Source organism: Strix aluco, chromosome 3 (genome assembly GCF_031877795.1).
Source record: "Strix aluco isolate bStrAlu1 chromosome 3, bStrAlu1.hap1, whole genome shotgun sequence".
In the NCBI taxonomy this organism is placed as follows: domain Eukaryota; kingdom Metazoa; phylum Chordata; class Aves; order Strigiformes; family Strigidae; genus Strix; species Strix aluco.
The window spans coordinates 127,989,099-128,006,770 of NC_133933.1; the positions used below are offsets into that span (position 1 = coordinate 127,989,099).

At 40.4% G+C, this 17,672-nt stretch overlaps 1 protein-coding gene across 1 annotated transcript in view; it reads left to right on the plus strand.

Annotated features, from left to right (window-relative positions):
• TFAP2D (transcription factor AP-2 delta) overlaps positions 1-17,672 on the plus strand; it is a 49,545-nt gene that overhangs the window by 11,062 nt on the left and 20,811 nt on the right. The window contains exons 4-6 of the mRNA XM_074820828.1: positions 6,043-6,208; positions 8,956-9,074; positions 15,172-15,313. Of these exons, the coding sequence (XP_074676929.1) occupies positions 6,043-6,208; positions 8,956-9,074; positions 15,172-15,313 (427 nt within the window). The remainder of the gene's footprint in view (positions 1-6,042; positions 6,209-8,955; positions 9,075-15,171; positions 15,314-17,672) is intronic.

A 17,672-nucleotide genomic window follows, 5' to 3' on the forward strand; every position in this document is an offset into this window, starting at 1 on the left:
AATTAGATTTCTTTTCACTCTGGTTTGGGTCCTATCCTTCACCGCAGGAGCTGTAAGAGTGCTCCTGTATCGTGATACATCTTGATAACAGACTGTGGGTGCCTGAGATTAAAATCCTTTTGCACATTCATGCAGTCTTTAAAGTTGAGTTCCTGTAGCAATCCCCCTTATTTATATTACTCTGTTTTCCACCATACTACTTTGCTTCTCCCCAACTAATTTTTTTAACATTGTTTAAACTTAAAACTCTTAACATGCTTAATAGCCCTAAAACCACTTTATAGGTAAGAGGCTGGTCTTAAAAACTGCTGATCATCTCCTCAGTCCTACTGAATCTCCTGGTTTATATTAAAAAAAACACGTTTTGTGCATGCAGACATGTCTTTGTTTTCTTAGCATGAGTGTTGTAGTGAGGGACATTATCTCAGAATTATGTCCATGGAACAAGGTGGTTTACATGACTACTTACATCATGCAAAGTTTGTTAAATTAACTGAAACCAAAAGAATAACGGGGGGGGGGGGGGGGGGGGAAGCGCAGTGTTTACTATTTTTCCTGACAAATGGAGATGAGTTTGAGAATTCTGAATATTTAGTTCCTGAGATTAATGATAGAGTCACGTGAGGATAATTTGGAGAACATTTTAAATTGCTTATAGACCTTTGGGAAATGAACATGGGATTAAATCATACTTATAAACTCTACACAGGTAACTGCTTGCTTAGATTTGCTGCTTGCTAGGGGAAAAAAAAGCTGAGGAGAGGCAGATTTTCATGTCTTCATTTTACAACGTACTGCAAACTTGCCAGAATTTCAGAACAGAGTAGAAAATATACTATGAATTGGAGAGTCCTACTAACAACACCTGTAGATATAAATAATAGACTAATAAAAAGCATAGCGTGTTATTAATATTTTATATAAGATTAATCTGTAGGCACTCATGCGTGCTTATACTTAATAATGAACACAAGCACACAAACGTGTATATCCTGAAAAACAAAATAAACAGTACTTCTGCACTGTTGTCACAGTATTTCTGTGCTGTTGTCACCAGTATATTATGATGTTTCCTCCCATAACTGCATGATATTTATGAGTGAATAACTTGGAGAAAGGGACTACCTCTTCCTGAATGAATATAAAATACCCATCATGTTGCAGCTGTTATGATTAACAAATAAGAAATTGCCTTGCAGAGTGTAGGGATGTGTGTAGCTATACAAAATTATAGACACAGATTCAAAAAAATTTGTACCTGAAGTGCAAAAAAATCCCCAACCCAGTGACATCAACGGATATTTCTCTCTCATTCCTAATAAAGCAATAGCAGTACTTATTATGAAAAGCATAAAGCAGGTGAGAATATGGATTTTGTCAATGAAAAGATGCACAAATACTTAACTCTTGGGGCATCAGGGAGACTTACATTTCAGCAGATGCCCAAGAATGTAACTAAATCATGATAAATCATTGCACCCCAGCCACCCTATTGTCCTCTTCGTCTATACAAAGGGAAACCTACAATCAAAACAGACCAAGCTCTTTTTGCATCATGCGTTATTGGGATTTTCATTGTGTTGACAAGACTGTTGGGTTAAAGTCTGGCTCTGTTGTTCTTGCTGCTGTCATCTACACAACCCATCATCAGCTTGTGTTGGCATTTTGTACTGACTTGTGCTATTTGATGGGGAGACGGGAATAAGGAAGGGAAAATACTCTTCTGACGTTTGCTGTGACTACCTTTTGCAGTATCACATAGCCTAAGTTTTGTTCATCGTAGGCTTGGGAAACAAAGCAAAAGAGCAGTTGACACAATGGGGTATGTTGTGCTGAGCATGAATCAGTCAGCAGAAGGAAAAGGATTGGGCCCGAAAGTAAAGTAGCAAAAATAAACATAGTCTTTGTTATTCCTCTCCCTTAGACCACTTGACAATAATCATAGAATAGAATACAAACATAGAACAGTTTGGGCTGGAAGGGACATTTAAAAGCCATGTAGTTCAAACCCCCTGCAATGAGCAGGGACATCTTCCCCTAGATCAGGTTATAGGTAATCTCCTGAGGTGACTTGGTAGCTGAGGAGCTTCAGTTTATGGCAGTATTGGGCCCTGGGTCTTTCACCCAAATGTGGTCTGCGGCACAAAGCATATCTCTTCCTCACCCATCTTTTGCCTTTTGGACAATCATATTTGTTGAAATCAACATGAAGATGACAGATCAGCGGGTAAAACTCTGTCAAGAACAAAGAAGAAGTAATTGAATAGAGAGGGATGAAAGAGAAGCCCTGAAGAAGGGTTTGTGTGCCTGAAAGCTTCCCTTCTTTCTTTTTTTTTTTTTTTCCTAATCTACCAGTTGCAATACAAAAGATATTTCCTTCTTCTAAATCTTGTCTTACTTGTGTCTTTAGATCGCTGTGGCTGTAAGAGCACAACTATCACCATTTACAGTCATCTCTAACACAGTATCTTATGGCAACAGATGATGTCAGACCAGACCACGCAATCACTTCCCTGTGGGAATAAACAGTTGTCCTAAAAAGAGTCTTTTTAACATTCACAGGCCCATTTCACGTGGTATTCAGAGTACAAAATTGTTGAGGCAATCTGCTGGATGATCCTACCAGTTATCTCACCTTCTGCCTGCTCTCATTTTCTTTTTCCTAGCCTTGCAGTAGGACCAATGGTGTGGGTAACTAGTCAGGGAGCAATGGCCACAGTTTTCCCTTCTATAAAGAAAGGTGGGCACATTACTTTGCTGTGACTATGTGAGGGGCTCTTCATTTGATGAGCTCATGGGGTCTTATGTATCCTGGCACCAGAAGCCAGTCTGTAAAGACTTCTAAAGCAAGTAAAAGCTGCTAAAAGAAATAGGGATCTTCAGGTTGAACTGCTAGACTCATGAAAGGCATTATTTCCATTCTATTTCTGAGGGCATTTTCTTCTGCTTCTTCAGCTGGTGTCTGTTAGCATCCCACCTCTCAAATACCCTGTTATGACAAGACCAACTCAACAGTTGAACAAGGGTTGACTTTTCCAACAGCACCTACACTGGCATTGGGTTGATGGGAAAGAAAAGCTGTTTGCTGCCACTGCTGTTTAGTGCAACTTAAAATGTAGCTTGTCCTCTCCCCATTGAGCTGCACTTCTTCACAAAATAATTTGTCCACTCTCATGCATGATTGGAATATGGGGGAAGGAACACACTAAAGTGTGTATGTTTGGCAAGAAACCTAACCCTTTGTCTTCCAGTGTGGTTGCACGTATCCTTTCCTTTCTCTTTCCAGCAGCCCTCCCTTTGTTTATTGTCATGCCTTTTTCTATTTACCACCTGGTGTAAAGGCCAGGACTTCACCCACCTCTTCTCTAAGGTGGTGTTTGTGGTAGGAGATCCGTGCCTTCAAAACTGCACACAGTTTGTGACAAAGACATAGCTTCATCTAGAAAGCACCACACCGTGCTCTGTTGCTGTGTCAATGAATAATTAATATAGTGAAATAATTATATGCAACAGATTTTACATTCTTGTAATTTGCAAGTTGTTCTCCATGTTTCTGGAAAGCAACTGATTTATACTTGTTGTTTTCTTTTGCTTTTAGCCCATATCTGGCTTACCTGGAATTGCTTTGTTTAAGAACACATTGCATAGGCATGATATTTTTGAATATTTTAGACTGTAAATAACCTTCTACTAAATAGTAATGCGACGTGTTCCAGTAAATTCTGGTTAGGGTAGGAGCAGCTGCAGGGTAACAGGTTTTTGGATTAAAGGAACAATTATTTATCTGGCATAAATGGTATGCATACTGGCTTAACCTGGCAAGAAGATAAACTTTAATATGACACTGATTTCAGTACAGTCTCACTCATTATAAAATTTACAGACTTATTGAAGTAAATAAATATGTACACATTGCTACTGTTTTCTTGACACGTATATATGTACACGTGTGTATATGTATTGTGTGGCAGGAGATGCCAAACAAACAAATCTATTCAGTGTTAACACAAATGTACCTGACAGACCAGAAGTTTAAAAATGTTGATTGAAAATATTTATAAGTTTCTGTGCAGCCCTGCCTCAGATATGAAAAAAAAAAAAAAAACCCCAACCCCCAAACCCAAACACCAAAACAACAAAAAACCAAAAACATTTCAGGCATGTGGCACCAGATTTCTGTATTTGAGCATATGAGCTCATGAATTGTAGCTTTGAGCTATGCACAAATGTGCATAAGTGCCCTTGATGTGTCTATATGTTTGGCGATGCATGATTTGTCTCTATATTCTGTCTGCGAAGTGGACACTAATATCTATCCTCTAGCATAATTAGAAAAGTCATAAAATATCCTGCTGTACTAAGACAGGATATCACCCATCTGGGATTTATATCAGGAGATGTTCTTTTCTGGTTTTGCTGTCAGCACAAATGTTTAAATATACCTTCAAGAGTTGAAATATTTGGAAAGAAATTCTGTTTGCTTTATGTAAGCAAGCAATAGTCTGCCTTTAATGATGTTTCATCCTCCAGTTATATTCCTCTGTCTCTGCTAAAACTGGAGCATACATAGTCACCTTAATTTTAAGAGGGATCGCATGTGGAAGAAGACAAAATAAAGGTGTCAGGATCTTGTCCAAAGTGAGCTATTATTTTCTTCTTTTTTCTATTCTATTCTATTCTATTCTATTCTATTCTATTCTATTCTATTCTATTCTATTCTATTCTATTCTATTCTATTCTATTCTATTCTATTCTATTCTATTCTACTCACATTACAGAATGTAGATTACAAACAAAATTTTTTTAGCATAATAAAGTGAGCTCTTGCAGCACAAAAAGATTAAGGTGTTCACAGGAGAGAAGAAATTGTCATGGTAGTTTAAAAAATACAGTATCTTTTCTTTAAACATGAACGATGAGCACAGATTCATTCTGCTGTAAGAAGGTCTTTATATCATTGTCCTCACAGAAATCATCCAAACTCCTTCTAGTAGTGCATTGAATTATATGATATTTTATACCACTGTCATATGCAGCTCATTCTTTTTTCTCATCTTTCCCCAGGGAAGAATTGTGCATGAAGTAGTAAGATTTATTTCTTCCACAGAATTTTTTATTGTAGTTAGGCTGGAGAAGGCAGGTCAAAGAAAAGTGTTTTGCACTTGGTGATAAAATATGTGCTTGTCCTTAAGATTATTTTTTTTCCCTGTGAGTTTGTAACATCCTTTTGGATCAGTTGCAGAGAAAGTTTTCTCTCTTGCGCTCTCACATATTAACTTTAAGTTAAAAGCTTGATTTTGCCTGAGGATTTATTGATCACAGACTTCATTGAAAGATTTGGTGATCATTCAGCAGTTTTAGACCCAGGCCAAGTTATTGCCACTTTCAAGAAATAAACAGTTCCAGAAATAACCTGAGATAAACTGATGTAGCTCAATAGCTTTCAATCTTTAACATCAGCTGAGGATTTGACCTAACTTTAGAAGGAGCATATGAGAGTTCAAAGGCATGGAAAGCCGTTCTGGGTGCAAATCACTGGAAACCTATAGTGCCATTGCATCTTTGTTATCCTAAACACTGCTATGAGAGTTAAAATGAACATTACTCATTAGAATTAATGTCCTAAATTTTTCACCAACTGCATTTTTAAAATCCTGACTGATACTTGAACCTGATTCAATCTTATGCTGTTAATCATACCAGATACCAGGCTCAAAAGACAGACAATATGTAATTTCTACTGAGCATGAAATAAGGTAGCCGTAATGATCTAATTTGACTGTAAAGCTTTTACGATCTAATAGTTCACTTTTCCCAGACTGAAATTTCAATTCATTCATTTTGCTCAAAGCAACAATCTGATGCAATATTTTAAAACAAAACAAAAAATGAAATTACCACCCCCAAAATACTCCAAAACCCCCAGCAAAAACAGTAGCAAAAGCAATCACAAGTAAACAAAAAAATTGTTCTTCATGATTGAATTTATCAAAACATGAAATATGAATTTTCCCCCACTCTAACATTTCTTTTGTTTTGTAGGTGGCACCTGTGTTGTCAACCCCACCGACCTGTTCTGCTCTGTCCCTGGTCGCTTATCTCTCCTCAGCTCCACTTCGAAGTACAAAGTGACGATTGCAGAGGTGAAGAGGCGCCTTTCACCACCAGAATGCCTCAATGCTTCCCTCTTAGGAGGCATTTTGAGAAGGTAAGTTGAAGGGGGGAATAACAAGTCCTATACAGTGCTATAATTTCTGTAATTTTATTTTCTACAAATAGGTTTTGTTCTTCTTCCCCTCTTGGATAAGTGGTCACAGTTTGGGAAAGCAGAAGGAGATGGGTTGGGAGTGAACGCTGTTTCTAGGGAAATTTTCAGTAAATGAGAAACATTAAGATTGTGTTGACATTCTTCACAAAAAGTTTACATTTTTCATTGAACTGATTTTTTTTCTACCCTCTCAGTTCAGTTACTCATCAGAGATGGAGAGGTGTCATTTTGCCTTGTGTTGAATGAAAAAAAGAAGACCCTTAGAGTGTGGAAAATTTCACCAGAGCTACAAATCTGACTCCTTGTTGAGAAACTGTTTCAAAGTAAATTGTTTTACCAAGTGTAGTTACAGCCCTCACTCATCAAATACCTAAAACATGGAAGTAGAGGGATGCCTTTTTCTCATGTTCTCCCTTGTATGCTTTTTGATTACAGAAGAGGTAGACTTAGCAGAATATGCTGGGTTTATTTTTCACATTCTGATACTGGAGGAGAAGCAAGTAATTAGGTACAGTTTTGCCTCTGACCCTTCACTGACCAGAGTAGATGCCTGCAGAGAGCTGTAGCAGCAAGGAGGAAAGTGGCAGACAGTGCCTCACATGGCAAGTGGAAAACAAGGAGGCAACTGTAATTTAGCCAGGCATATGTAAATTGCAATGTCCCTGAGGCGTCAACTTAGATGGCATAAACTACTTGAATCCCCTTTGATCAAAACTAGCTGGAAAGTCACAGGCTATTTCACTGCTGTCACTGAAGGCCACACTCATCCTCCTACTTATACTGAAAGTCATTTTAACTAACCTGCAATATTCTAAGATATGTAGTAGTCCAGGAGGTGTCTTGAACCATCTTGCAGAATAAGGACTATAGATCACAAAATTGTTTCAGGAGTACAAGCCCCATTTACCTGCCTCTATAGGCATTGAAATCCAAAATCTTCATCCACAAAGTTTTCCTCTGTTACTGCTTCACCTTGGAGAGGCTTTCATCTAATAGTCACAGAAATATTGACTTTAAATACTCATACCAGAGGCTTCATCAATACCAGTACAAGCTAGTAAGAATGCAAGGGCATCAGCCTGAACAAGGGGACTCATTTCTCTGTTTTGTTAAAATGCTAGAATGATCCCCATAAGTTTTTGACACAGACCAAATATCACTTTTCCAAATTAACCTTGGGCATGGTTCAGGAGTTTGCAAAAACCAGGGACTACTCCCAGCCAGCAGTTTGGATGTGCTAATTCTGTTTTATGAAGCAGACAGTGTAAATGAATAAATTTGGTCAGGCTTTATCTGTATGTGTGACAGCTAGAGAACAGATTCAAACACTCTGCAGTTGACCAGCAGAGATGTGGCAAAACCAACTCTTGTTCATGGTTTCCCTAACACCTGGCAGGGTTGTTTTTTTCATCCTGTCAGCAGTCACCATCTAAGTATTTCCACAGCTAGTTTTAATTCAGAATTAAATGTTCTCAGAAGACATTTCCTGACATACAACATGGTCATAGTTGTGGTACCTCTTAGCTCATAAAAATGACCATCTAAATGGTGGTATTCCAAGTTTGGTTCCTACCTCGGCCTGAAGGAACTTGAACCTGCACCTCAAAATATCTAGTTAGGCATCCTTAATACTCATTGATTGGTTATTCTGAGCTGAGGATCCTTCCATCTCATTTGAGGCTAATTAAATATTTTTTTGGACAAAAGCAAAGGTGTAACTGTAGTAATGACTCTATTATCTAATGACCAGGTCATTCATTTGGGATGGGAGGGATCTGGGTTGCAGTCACTGCTCTATTCAATGTTTAAGCATTTTAACATTAGTTATTTGCTGCCAGCTGGCTGCTGCATTTGTCTGAAAGACACAGGTTAAAATTCCCCCAGGCTGAGGAAGAAATTGAACCTATGTCTGCTGCATAAGTGGATATGTCTCAAATGCTTCAAACACTGAGGTACTGCAGAAAAGCAGGTGTGGGATGCACCAGAAACCATTTTATGAGAGCAAAGTGGCATAGATATTTGGGATAGGGGCATAGATAATCAATGATGGCTGGGATTTTAGCTTCAGCATTTCCTATTCCCTTATCCTTCTTCCTTGTAAGTATTGGGCGCTGTAGACTACATTTCTAAGTACCCAGGTATCTACATAAATTATAGAGGGATAGCTAGAGCTGGGTTCCACATAGATATCTACATTTCAGTAGCTATTTGGCTTCCTTTTATAACCAGGTGAGAGAGATGGATAAAGTCCCCTCATTCCAGATATCTGTTTAATATCATTCTAGAAGTGCACGTTTCTCTTTCCATTGTCTTTGGAGCCTGGGGTGGCTAAATCAGATATAACCAACTGCACTGTCAATATTTATATTCAGACATTGTAATCTCAGGCTCTATGCCCAAATCAAGATGATGGGTTCCACTTGGTGGAAAGCTGTCTAAAGATCTGATGACCCTGTGACAGGCATTAAAATGTCTAACTCTGTCAAAGAACCAACATGAAAGCCTCACATAGAGTGAGCAGGATGTTAAGAATACAGCTCTGAAAGATTTTCCATTCATGTCCTTAGTGCAGGCATTACCCCACACATTTGTGAATAAGGTGTGTACAATTTCTAGATTTATATTAACATGGGGAAAAAATGCAGAATAAAGATAAGTTTATCTCTCCTACTGTTCTCTCGTGATAGAGCAAAATCCAAGAACGGAGGACGCTGCTTGCGAGAAAAATTAGACAGACTGGGACTGAATTTGCCTGCAGGAAGAAGAAAAGCAGCAAATGTCACACTCTTGACTTCCTTGGTAGAAGGTAGAGTTTATAATATTACAATATGATATAAACATAATTAAAATGTTTCCCTGTATACATTTTTCAGCCACAGTGTTAAACACCATAATCTGTATTTTGTACAAAGAGGAGAACTGACTTGCCTAAAGCCACAGACAGAATGAGTGGCAAAATGGAAGTTCACTCTTGAGATGTCTTGGCTCCCAGCAAGTGGTTTGGTCCTGCAGTTTCCTCAGCATTGATCTGTGTTTTCTGTGCTGGGATCTGACTTACAAATCGATGATCCAAGTGTTCTTGTGAGAAAGATGAATGTCTTATACCAATTCTATAAGTAGGTTTGTTTATCCTCCTCTTTTTTAAACTTGTGAATTTCCTGGAGCTGATCCAAAAATGTAGGGGTTTTTTTTCCCCATAAGAAGGCATAATATTTAGATAAGACTGTGTGTGTCGTCCCCCCCCTGCCCCCCCCCGCCCCCCTAAATGAATGAAATCTGTTTTCAGATAAACTCTACACAGGCCCAGGAGATACTTTCTTGGCCTTTAGTTGTTGTTTAAATATCATTCACCAAATACTGCTGGGGTCTTCAAACCTTCAGCTGGGAGATGCAGGTTCAAACCCCTCAGGCAAAGGGAAGAAACTCTACCTGAATCGTTTCTATTCTGGGTGACTCCACTAAGTACTCAGTTTGTTGTCTGGTTGTGAGTAGCAGCTCTCGGAATTTCAGGTCCCTCCTCCTTGATCTTGAGAGCACTCAGCTCATCCTAAATGTCAGCACCTTCTAGGATCATAACCTGAAAGGTCCATGCAGATCTAGGTATGTAGGCTGAGATCTCAGCACATATTACCACAGAATCACAGAATTACAGAAAGGTTGAGGCTCAAGGGACCTCTGGTTGTCTTCTAGTCCAACCCTCCTGCTCAAAGCAGGGTCAATTAGAAGAGGTTGCTCAGGACCTCGTCTAGACAGGTTTTTAATCTCTCAAAGGATGGAGAAATAGTGCTGAATCCACAACAGTGGATGTTTTTCACCATCTAAGAGGAGAGTCTAAGGTTCTCAGAGGACACTGAGCATGCAGAACTACAGTGAGACTGCTCTGAAACACAAGTGTGTCCCTATCACACCTGCTGGCAATAAAGAGAAAGCAGTAATGGTGTTATAGTCTTAGAAAAGGGAATTTTCTTCCCCAGTTCAGGAGAATAAGGGCTGTTCCTACCCTCACAGTCCTTCATCCATCTTGATTCCTAGCAGGGAAGAATAAACAGAGCTATGTGGCCAGCTACTCATCATTAGAAGAGATTGAGAGAGAGGAAACCCTCTTTCAGCTGCTGGCCTGGGATTGACAGCAAAGTACTTTAAATCAGAATTAGATTCCTTTTTTATCTTGGGATGGAGCTGTGCTTGCCTCCCTGTCTTTACTCAAAGCCAACAGCAAACCTATTATTGAGACTATGGCATTGCTTTTGTTCTTGCTTACTGTGAGTCCTAAAGATATGTAGAGGAGACTGAGCTCACTTTGACAGAGACATTTTTGCCTAGACATGCCAATCATTAATTTTGTCTACTGGAATTTTTAGGAAAGGCACCACCGTGTGCACTAACATTCCAACAGAACACAAAATATAGCTCATTTTCTGTCTATGTAACCAGTCCTCCCTTTGTACATGAGGATATTACTTCCAAGAGGAACTAACTTGTAGCATGGTTTCTGCAAGAAAACCCATCCCTCAATGGCTCCTGCTGCTGGAGGAGGCAGAAATGGAAAGACACAGACTTCTTCCAGGTTTTAGAGGACATGAAGAAAACAACATTGGCTTTTTCTGTGTGATATCAATACACAAATTGACATCGTGGTTTGTTAGTCTTATTAAATCCCTAAATATCAGATGCACTGTGTGGACTTCTTATAAGTACCCAGGATTGTGACACTCTTGATTACTTTGATGGTTCCAAATTTATTATTACTAAAGGTCCTCACAGTCTTCCATGTATCGAGGCTTTTAATATCTCTGTAAGGTAGGAATGTGCTCAACCTCTTGAATATCTGTTTGAGGTAAGAAAAGGCAAAATTAGTTGTATGGTAATTAGGTATATTGGCTAAAGCCATCTCAAAAGTCTCTGGCATGACTAAGACTTCTCTTCCTCTAAAACAGACTAAAATCATTGAGTTTTGTGAAGTACTGCTCCCCAAAGCAGTAAGGTCAACAGAGGAACTGCAATGAATTTCTAGGCTGTGGTGGTCATGTGATGATCCAGACTTTATGAAAATGATTCTGTGGCCTCTTGTTTTCTGCAAACTTACTTCTTTTGGGGTTCAGCATGGCTGCTGGGTGTTTATTGTTACTCTTGTTTTGGTTGGGTTGCATCTTTAGTGTCTTTGGTAGGGACTTCTGGGGCTCAAAGTAGGAACTGCTTGACAGATCAGTTCTGTTCTTTACGTTGTCATCCACATAAATTAGCAGAATGGCTGGAAAGACAGACTGGGAGAATGAACTCAGCACTGCAAGACTCTCCACAACAGTATGGGACAAACCTTTGTGCAACCTGTAGGTGAGGGATGCCCTCTAGTGCCTGGATTAGGTGAAGGGAAAGGTCATTTTTCAGTTCTAAAAGGGAAATTCCTACATTTTAGCTAATACAATAAAGGCTCCCACGTTAAATACTAACATTGCCAAAGCTAAGCCTTACTGCTGGCTCGAAGGAGGCAAAAGCGTCCCCAGTGGGAGCGAGAAAGTATGTGAGAAGAGGGGAGATTTCCCCTTCTGTTTGGACAGGTTACTTATAAGGCACAGACATAGCATAAATGTGATTGCAGACACAGGTAAAAGCCTTGCATGAGTGATTTTAAAACCATCGAGTTTTTTACCAAAAAAACCAAAATCAAAACAGAAAAAGCACTTACAAAAAAGCTGGATTTTTTTTTCCTGTCAAACCTAATTAAGACACTAAATTTCCTAGACACAAATTGATGACATTCATCATTTGGGGACCAAAACTCTTGAGAAAAATAGGTCAGCGGTTACTTTTTTCACCCTGCTATCAACTGTCACACTTCTCCCCCACCAGCCTTTGTTTAAATATCCTTCCACTTGTTCCTCCTCCCTTCTCACCCTATAAATAGAAAAAACTTTCCTTCCACCTCCCGCCTGTCCCTCCTCCCCCTGGGTAGCGTTTCTGCTGGGTAGAGCATCCGGAGGAGGCAAAGCCGAGGAGAGAGTAGGAGGTTCAGATGCCGAGAGTCCCTCCCCTGGGACGCAGCTTCTGCCTTCACTCTGCATAGGAGCATCTCTCACTCTTGCTAGACCCAGGAGACAGGCACGCTGCTCCTTGCACCTGCCCACAAAAACCTGTCAAGGTACATGGCTGGTCTCTCCACTGAGGCTTTCCAGAGCTGTCTCTGACAATTCAGCTTCAACAACTGTCCTTTTCCATCATGCAAAGCTCTCTGGTCAATTGTGAAATTATATAGGAAAGGCAGAGCTGCCTATAGCTGCAAAGCCATGTGCTGGATTTAAAGAGAAAGAGTCAACGATGCCCAGCACCCATTCTTTGTCTCTGCAGGAGGAAAGAGGTGCAGATATTGCACACAGGAATATTTTATTTTAGATTGAAACAAGGCAACTGGCTGTAAAAGCCAGGGATTTTAGGGGTTTCTGCTTTTAGTATGACTCCTCCTTGACTTAAATAATAACTGGGCAGAAGAAGGCAAATCTAAGGTCAAAGAAAAGAGGTCAGTTCATCCACATTTCCAACATTTCCATATTCTCTCCTGAAATAAATGTTTGTCCAAATTATGATGTAGAAAAAGAAAGAACATCTTTTACGACATTTTTTGTACAAACTATTTTCCCCCACCAAGCAAACTTATTTCTTACTGAACAGTAATACACAGCACCTCTATCCACTGAGATTAACAAAAATTAATACGTATAGAAGCATTTAACAATCCACTTCTAAATATGGAATCATCATGTGGTTCAGGCTCAAAATTACATCTTTGCTCAACAACGAGATATGAGAAAACACTGCAGAGTGTTTTCATGTCCAGATTTGTATTTTTGTTTATAATTTGATGTTGTAATTTAGAACACCTACCCCCTGCATAGTTCTAATGTGCATTCGTAGAGTACATCAGCTTTCAATTCAAATTCCCTGGGAGTAGTGCATGTATTTTACTAGTACCTGAATCCAATTAGGTCAGATAAGCGCAACACAAAGTATTTGCTTGTGGAAACAAAAGGTATTTTTCTGATAAAAACTCCAGTGATAGAAAAGATAATAAATTCTGAAAAGGTGGAGAGTAAGGTCTGTAATAGAGGTCAGTTCATATGCTTCCTTATACCTCCTGCTGCCCCTGGCACAGGACCACTCCTTCCATGGAAGTTCTCACCTTCCTTGGCTTCTTCAGGTCTGTGCAGAACAGACCCAGTCTTGCTGGGGATGGGATTCATCTCCTTACCTCTACCATGTCCTCTCACATTTCACTGCAGTGAAGAGGGACTTCTGGGTGATTAACAATTTAATTAAATTAATAATTGAACATTTGATTAGGTTGTTCAGAAAAGCTGTGAAATCTCCATGGTTGGAAATATTCAAGACTAGGCTTGAAAAGTCCATGATTAACCTAATCTAAGGCCATGCTTTCAACAGAAGGTGATCTGAGTTCCCTTCTAACCTGGACTTTTCTATAATTCCTCTGATCCACTTTTACCTCCTACTTTAGTATGGGATGATACATGCTTCAAGTGCTAGCTTGTCTCTGATGACTTGAAAGTATTAGGTCAGATGTCAATATTGAGATTTAATCAGAGGAATTCCACTTCACATGTTCTCAAAGGGAAGTGTTACAGGTCCTGCATCCCTCCTACTTGTTCACCTGGAGCATCAACCTGGTCTCCAAAGAGCCAGGGTCCAATGCTGCCTCTCATGATGGCAATCAAACACACAACTCAGAAAAAGAGAAATAAAATAAAAACCCCACAACACCTTAACCCCAAAACTATTTTGGAGCACATCTCTGTCACTCATGCAGACGTGCTGCAACATACACTTCTGGTACCTGACCTATTTCTACCTTCTATGACGACATGAGGGTAAACGTCATTTGGAAGTGCCTATTTTCCACCAGGGAAACACTAACTTAGGCGCAGATGTTCACACTCCGGGCATCTGTTTTTGATCAGATAAATCCCACACCAAGGTTGTCAGAGTCACAGCATACAGGATAGAGTGTTCAGTAAACCCTAAAATAAAATTCTGGATTCTCTAAACTAGAACAGAGGGGAAGGTTCTTCCAGAGGCATTTGGCACCCAGCATGGAATTGGGTTATGGCGTTCAGTCTCTGCAGTGAGGTAGGGAGGTGCTCAGTGCCTGCCTCTGTCACAGACTTCTCACAAAGCCTAGTCAAGTCTCATACTCCCTTTGCCTTGGTTTCCCCACCTTCAAAGCAATAATTATGTTCTTCATTGTCATCCCTGTTTGTTTTGTCTGGTCAATTTTGATGGCAATCTTTTTGGAAACAGGATTATTTCTTGTGCTTTACTTCAGGGACTGATCATCTTTCGTGTGGGGCACTTGTAATGTGCCTGCTGGCTTAACCCCTGAGCAAATATGCTGAAACGTATGTTATCCCCACAGCTCTCTCCTGGGGTAGAAGGCTATTCTTCCTTTAGAGACAGAGAAGTAAACACCAAAGGCTGAATCTCAGCTCTTCAGACTGATGTACTCTGACCTTCGACTAATTTCCATGCCTTAAATATCAGTGATGAGCTGGACTTACAAAATGTGAGCAGCTGCCCTGTACTTACTGGTGGCAGGGGAGGGAGGTAAACCCAAGTGTCTTGACTAGTATTTTCTCATGAAAGGAATAACCTCCCTATCTTCTGGCTGGCACCATCTGATGACTAAGCATGAGCAGGTCAAAAGGGCTGAAATCTGTAACTAAGATTGGGAATGAATGTCTAAAAAAGTGATTTGTTATTGTAGGTTGGTTTTGGTTTGTGGGGTTTTTTTTGTTTTTTGTTTTTTTTTTTAAGAGCGGAAGAAATTATGTAAGCATAATAATAATAATGATAATAATAACACCAAAAACTGACTGACCCATTTTGTTTGCCCACAGGGGAAGCATTACATTTGGCCAGAGATTTCGGCTACACCTGTGAAACAGAGTTCCCTGCCAAGGCGGTAGGAGAGCACATTGCCAGACAGCACATGGAACAGAAAGAGCAGACAGCAAGGAAAAAGATGATCCTAGCGACAAAGTAAGAAGGGAGGGGAACTAAAAAAGAAATCTGTCTGTCACTTCTCCATTTTGGATCTGGGGGCTGGGGGAGGGAGGAGTGGGAGTATGGAGCTGGGATTGCGGTGACTGCTATCACAACAGTACTCACTGACAGCAAGTGAGAGTAATCTTCTTTAGAGATGCTGTGAGAGGAACCTTATTTACTGCAATGAGGTTTTAGTGGCTATGCTCTCACTGTCTGCAGTTAAGGAGGCACATACTTCTTCTCAGATGCTTTGGTTTAGATGAGAGGAGGGGACATTATTACATGGTAAGATCTATAGGACAAAGACTGGCTTTGTCTCCCATTTGCATGTTAACAGGAGATCTAAGCTTCTACTGAAGTACTGGTTACTGTGGGATAATTATCGTCAGTCTGCTGAGAGAGAGCTGGTTTGCAGAGGGATAGATCCTCTCTGGAAGGAAATTGCAAGAGTTCCCCTGAAGTCAAAGGCACTGGAACAATGTACACCAGCAGGAGAGCTTTGCTAAAGCCATTAAAGACACACAGAGACACCTGACTTTGCTCTAAACAGCCGCTCACCTCCCTGAAGCAGTAACATCATGTTAGGATAACATTTCATTTAGGTTAATTAGCCTTGATGAGGGAGGAATTAGCCTTCCTGAGCCACGGGAAACAGGAATAAATAGTCTGCATGGAACAACGTAGATCTACACTAGATGTGTGGCATGTCTGCATGGGGTAGCCTTGAACATATTCATACTCTTCCTGCACTTACTGCAGTGATACACAATGAGGCTGCAGGAAAGCTGAGGCCAAAACCCCAAGGTCTGAAACAACCATGCCAGTGCTGGAAATGTTTGGAAACCATCCAGGATGGGATATATCCAACAGAGAGGAACCACCTTATAGTAGGAGAGAAGGCTGACCAGTAACACAATTGTCATTTGTATCCCAATGTCCTTCTGCTTTGTCTGGTTTTGGGGAACAGGATTCCTAGCCTTGGTGTCTCTCTTGTATTCAGAGCTCTTTGCTCTGAAGGTAACCCAGAGGTGGCATGCACTGAAACATCTCAGGCTTGTTAATCCCATGAATATAGCCTGTGATCCTTCCCTGGGGTGATAAACAGAGCACCATGTGGCTCAGGGGGCATTTCCTGGTTGTGAAGATGATGAGAGACCTCACGCATCATTCTCCAAAGTCCCTTGTAGATTAAAAGGAATAATATAAGTGGAATATGATCTTATTTTTACCTATATCCACACTTGTTTTAAGGGCCCAAGGGGTTTCAGAGACATAAGAATAAACCAACTGGCAGCTTCTCTCTGCAAGTTGTGTCTCCCCATTGCTATTAACGATCTGCCCCCCAACTATGTAAGAGCTGATTGTCCTGCTGGGCAGCACAACCTAAATGAGTTAAGACTGCAAGTTGCTCCAGCTGGAGGATTTGCCCCATCTATAAAATATTACTCAACCATAATGATACAAATCTTCCCCCTTCTTTTCTGGCTCTAGTGAGAGATCATTTTACAATCGGTTGTAATAATCTGTGAGTTACTGTTATGTCCTACCTCCAAAGGCTGTCCCACTGAGGGACACACAAGACTCTCACTACCCTTTCTCACCACTCAATACTTACTTGCTCACTTTACTACTGAGATGGAGAGTTGTGGGCATGCATTACTCCTAACGCCCATGAGCTTTGGGCTTGTTGGCTGTTATCCTGCTCTTGTAAGGAACAAAATTACTTTTTTCCCTCTTCCGTCTGTTAAAAGCACCAGGAAATTGATCAGAGAGGTCTGTCAATAATACAAAGATAGGTCATATCCTACTGCAGTCAGTGCTTTTAAGAGGGACAGATGGGTCAATATGCGTGCTACTACTGCCCTCTCCTGCCTGGAAGGAAAACAGTGATTCACAGACCAGTCCTGCCCAGGTGCTACAGGTGACACAAGCCCATCTCACTGTAATATTAGCATGGTATTTCCCAGCCATGCTTCCATGTGTCTGACAGCAGGTACTCTAGTAATTTTTCTGTAGTTTCAATTATTCACTAGGCATATATAAGCTCTAGGTTTGTAATGTCAATAATTTCACAGCTGCCCTGCCTCTTGCACTTGTGAGTTATGAAGTTATGACACCAGAAGAAGTGGTGGATTGTTATGCTTCCACCAAAGCCAACACTGAAATTCCAGGATGGTAAAATCAGTCAAGGCTATGGAAAGAACTGGAGTGCCATTGCCTGTGTGTTGCCACTGTCCACCCTGGGACAGAGCCAGAAGCCCGTAGAAGTGTGCCTTTGGCAGAACTGGTGAGATCTTCCACATGTGGGTCTGGAGGGAAAATAAGAGGAAAAAAATAAATTATTTCCACGTTT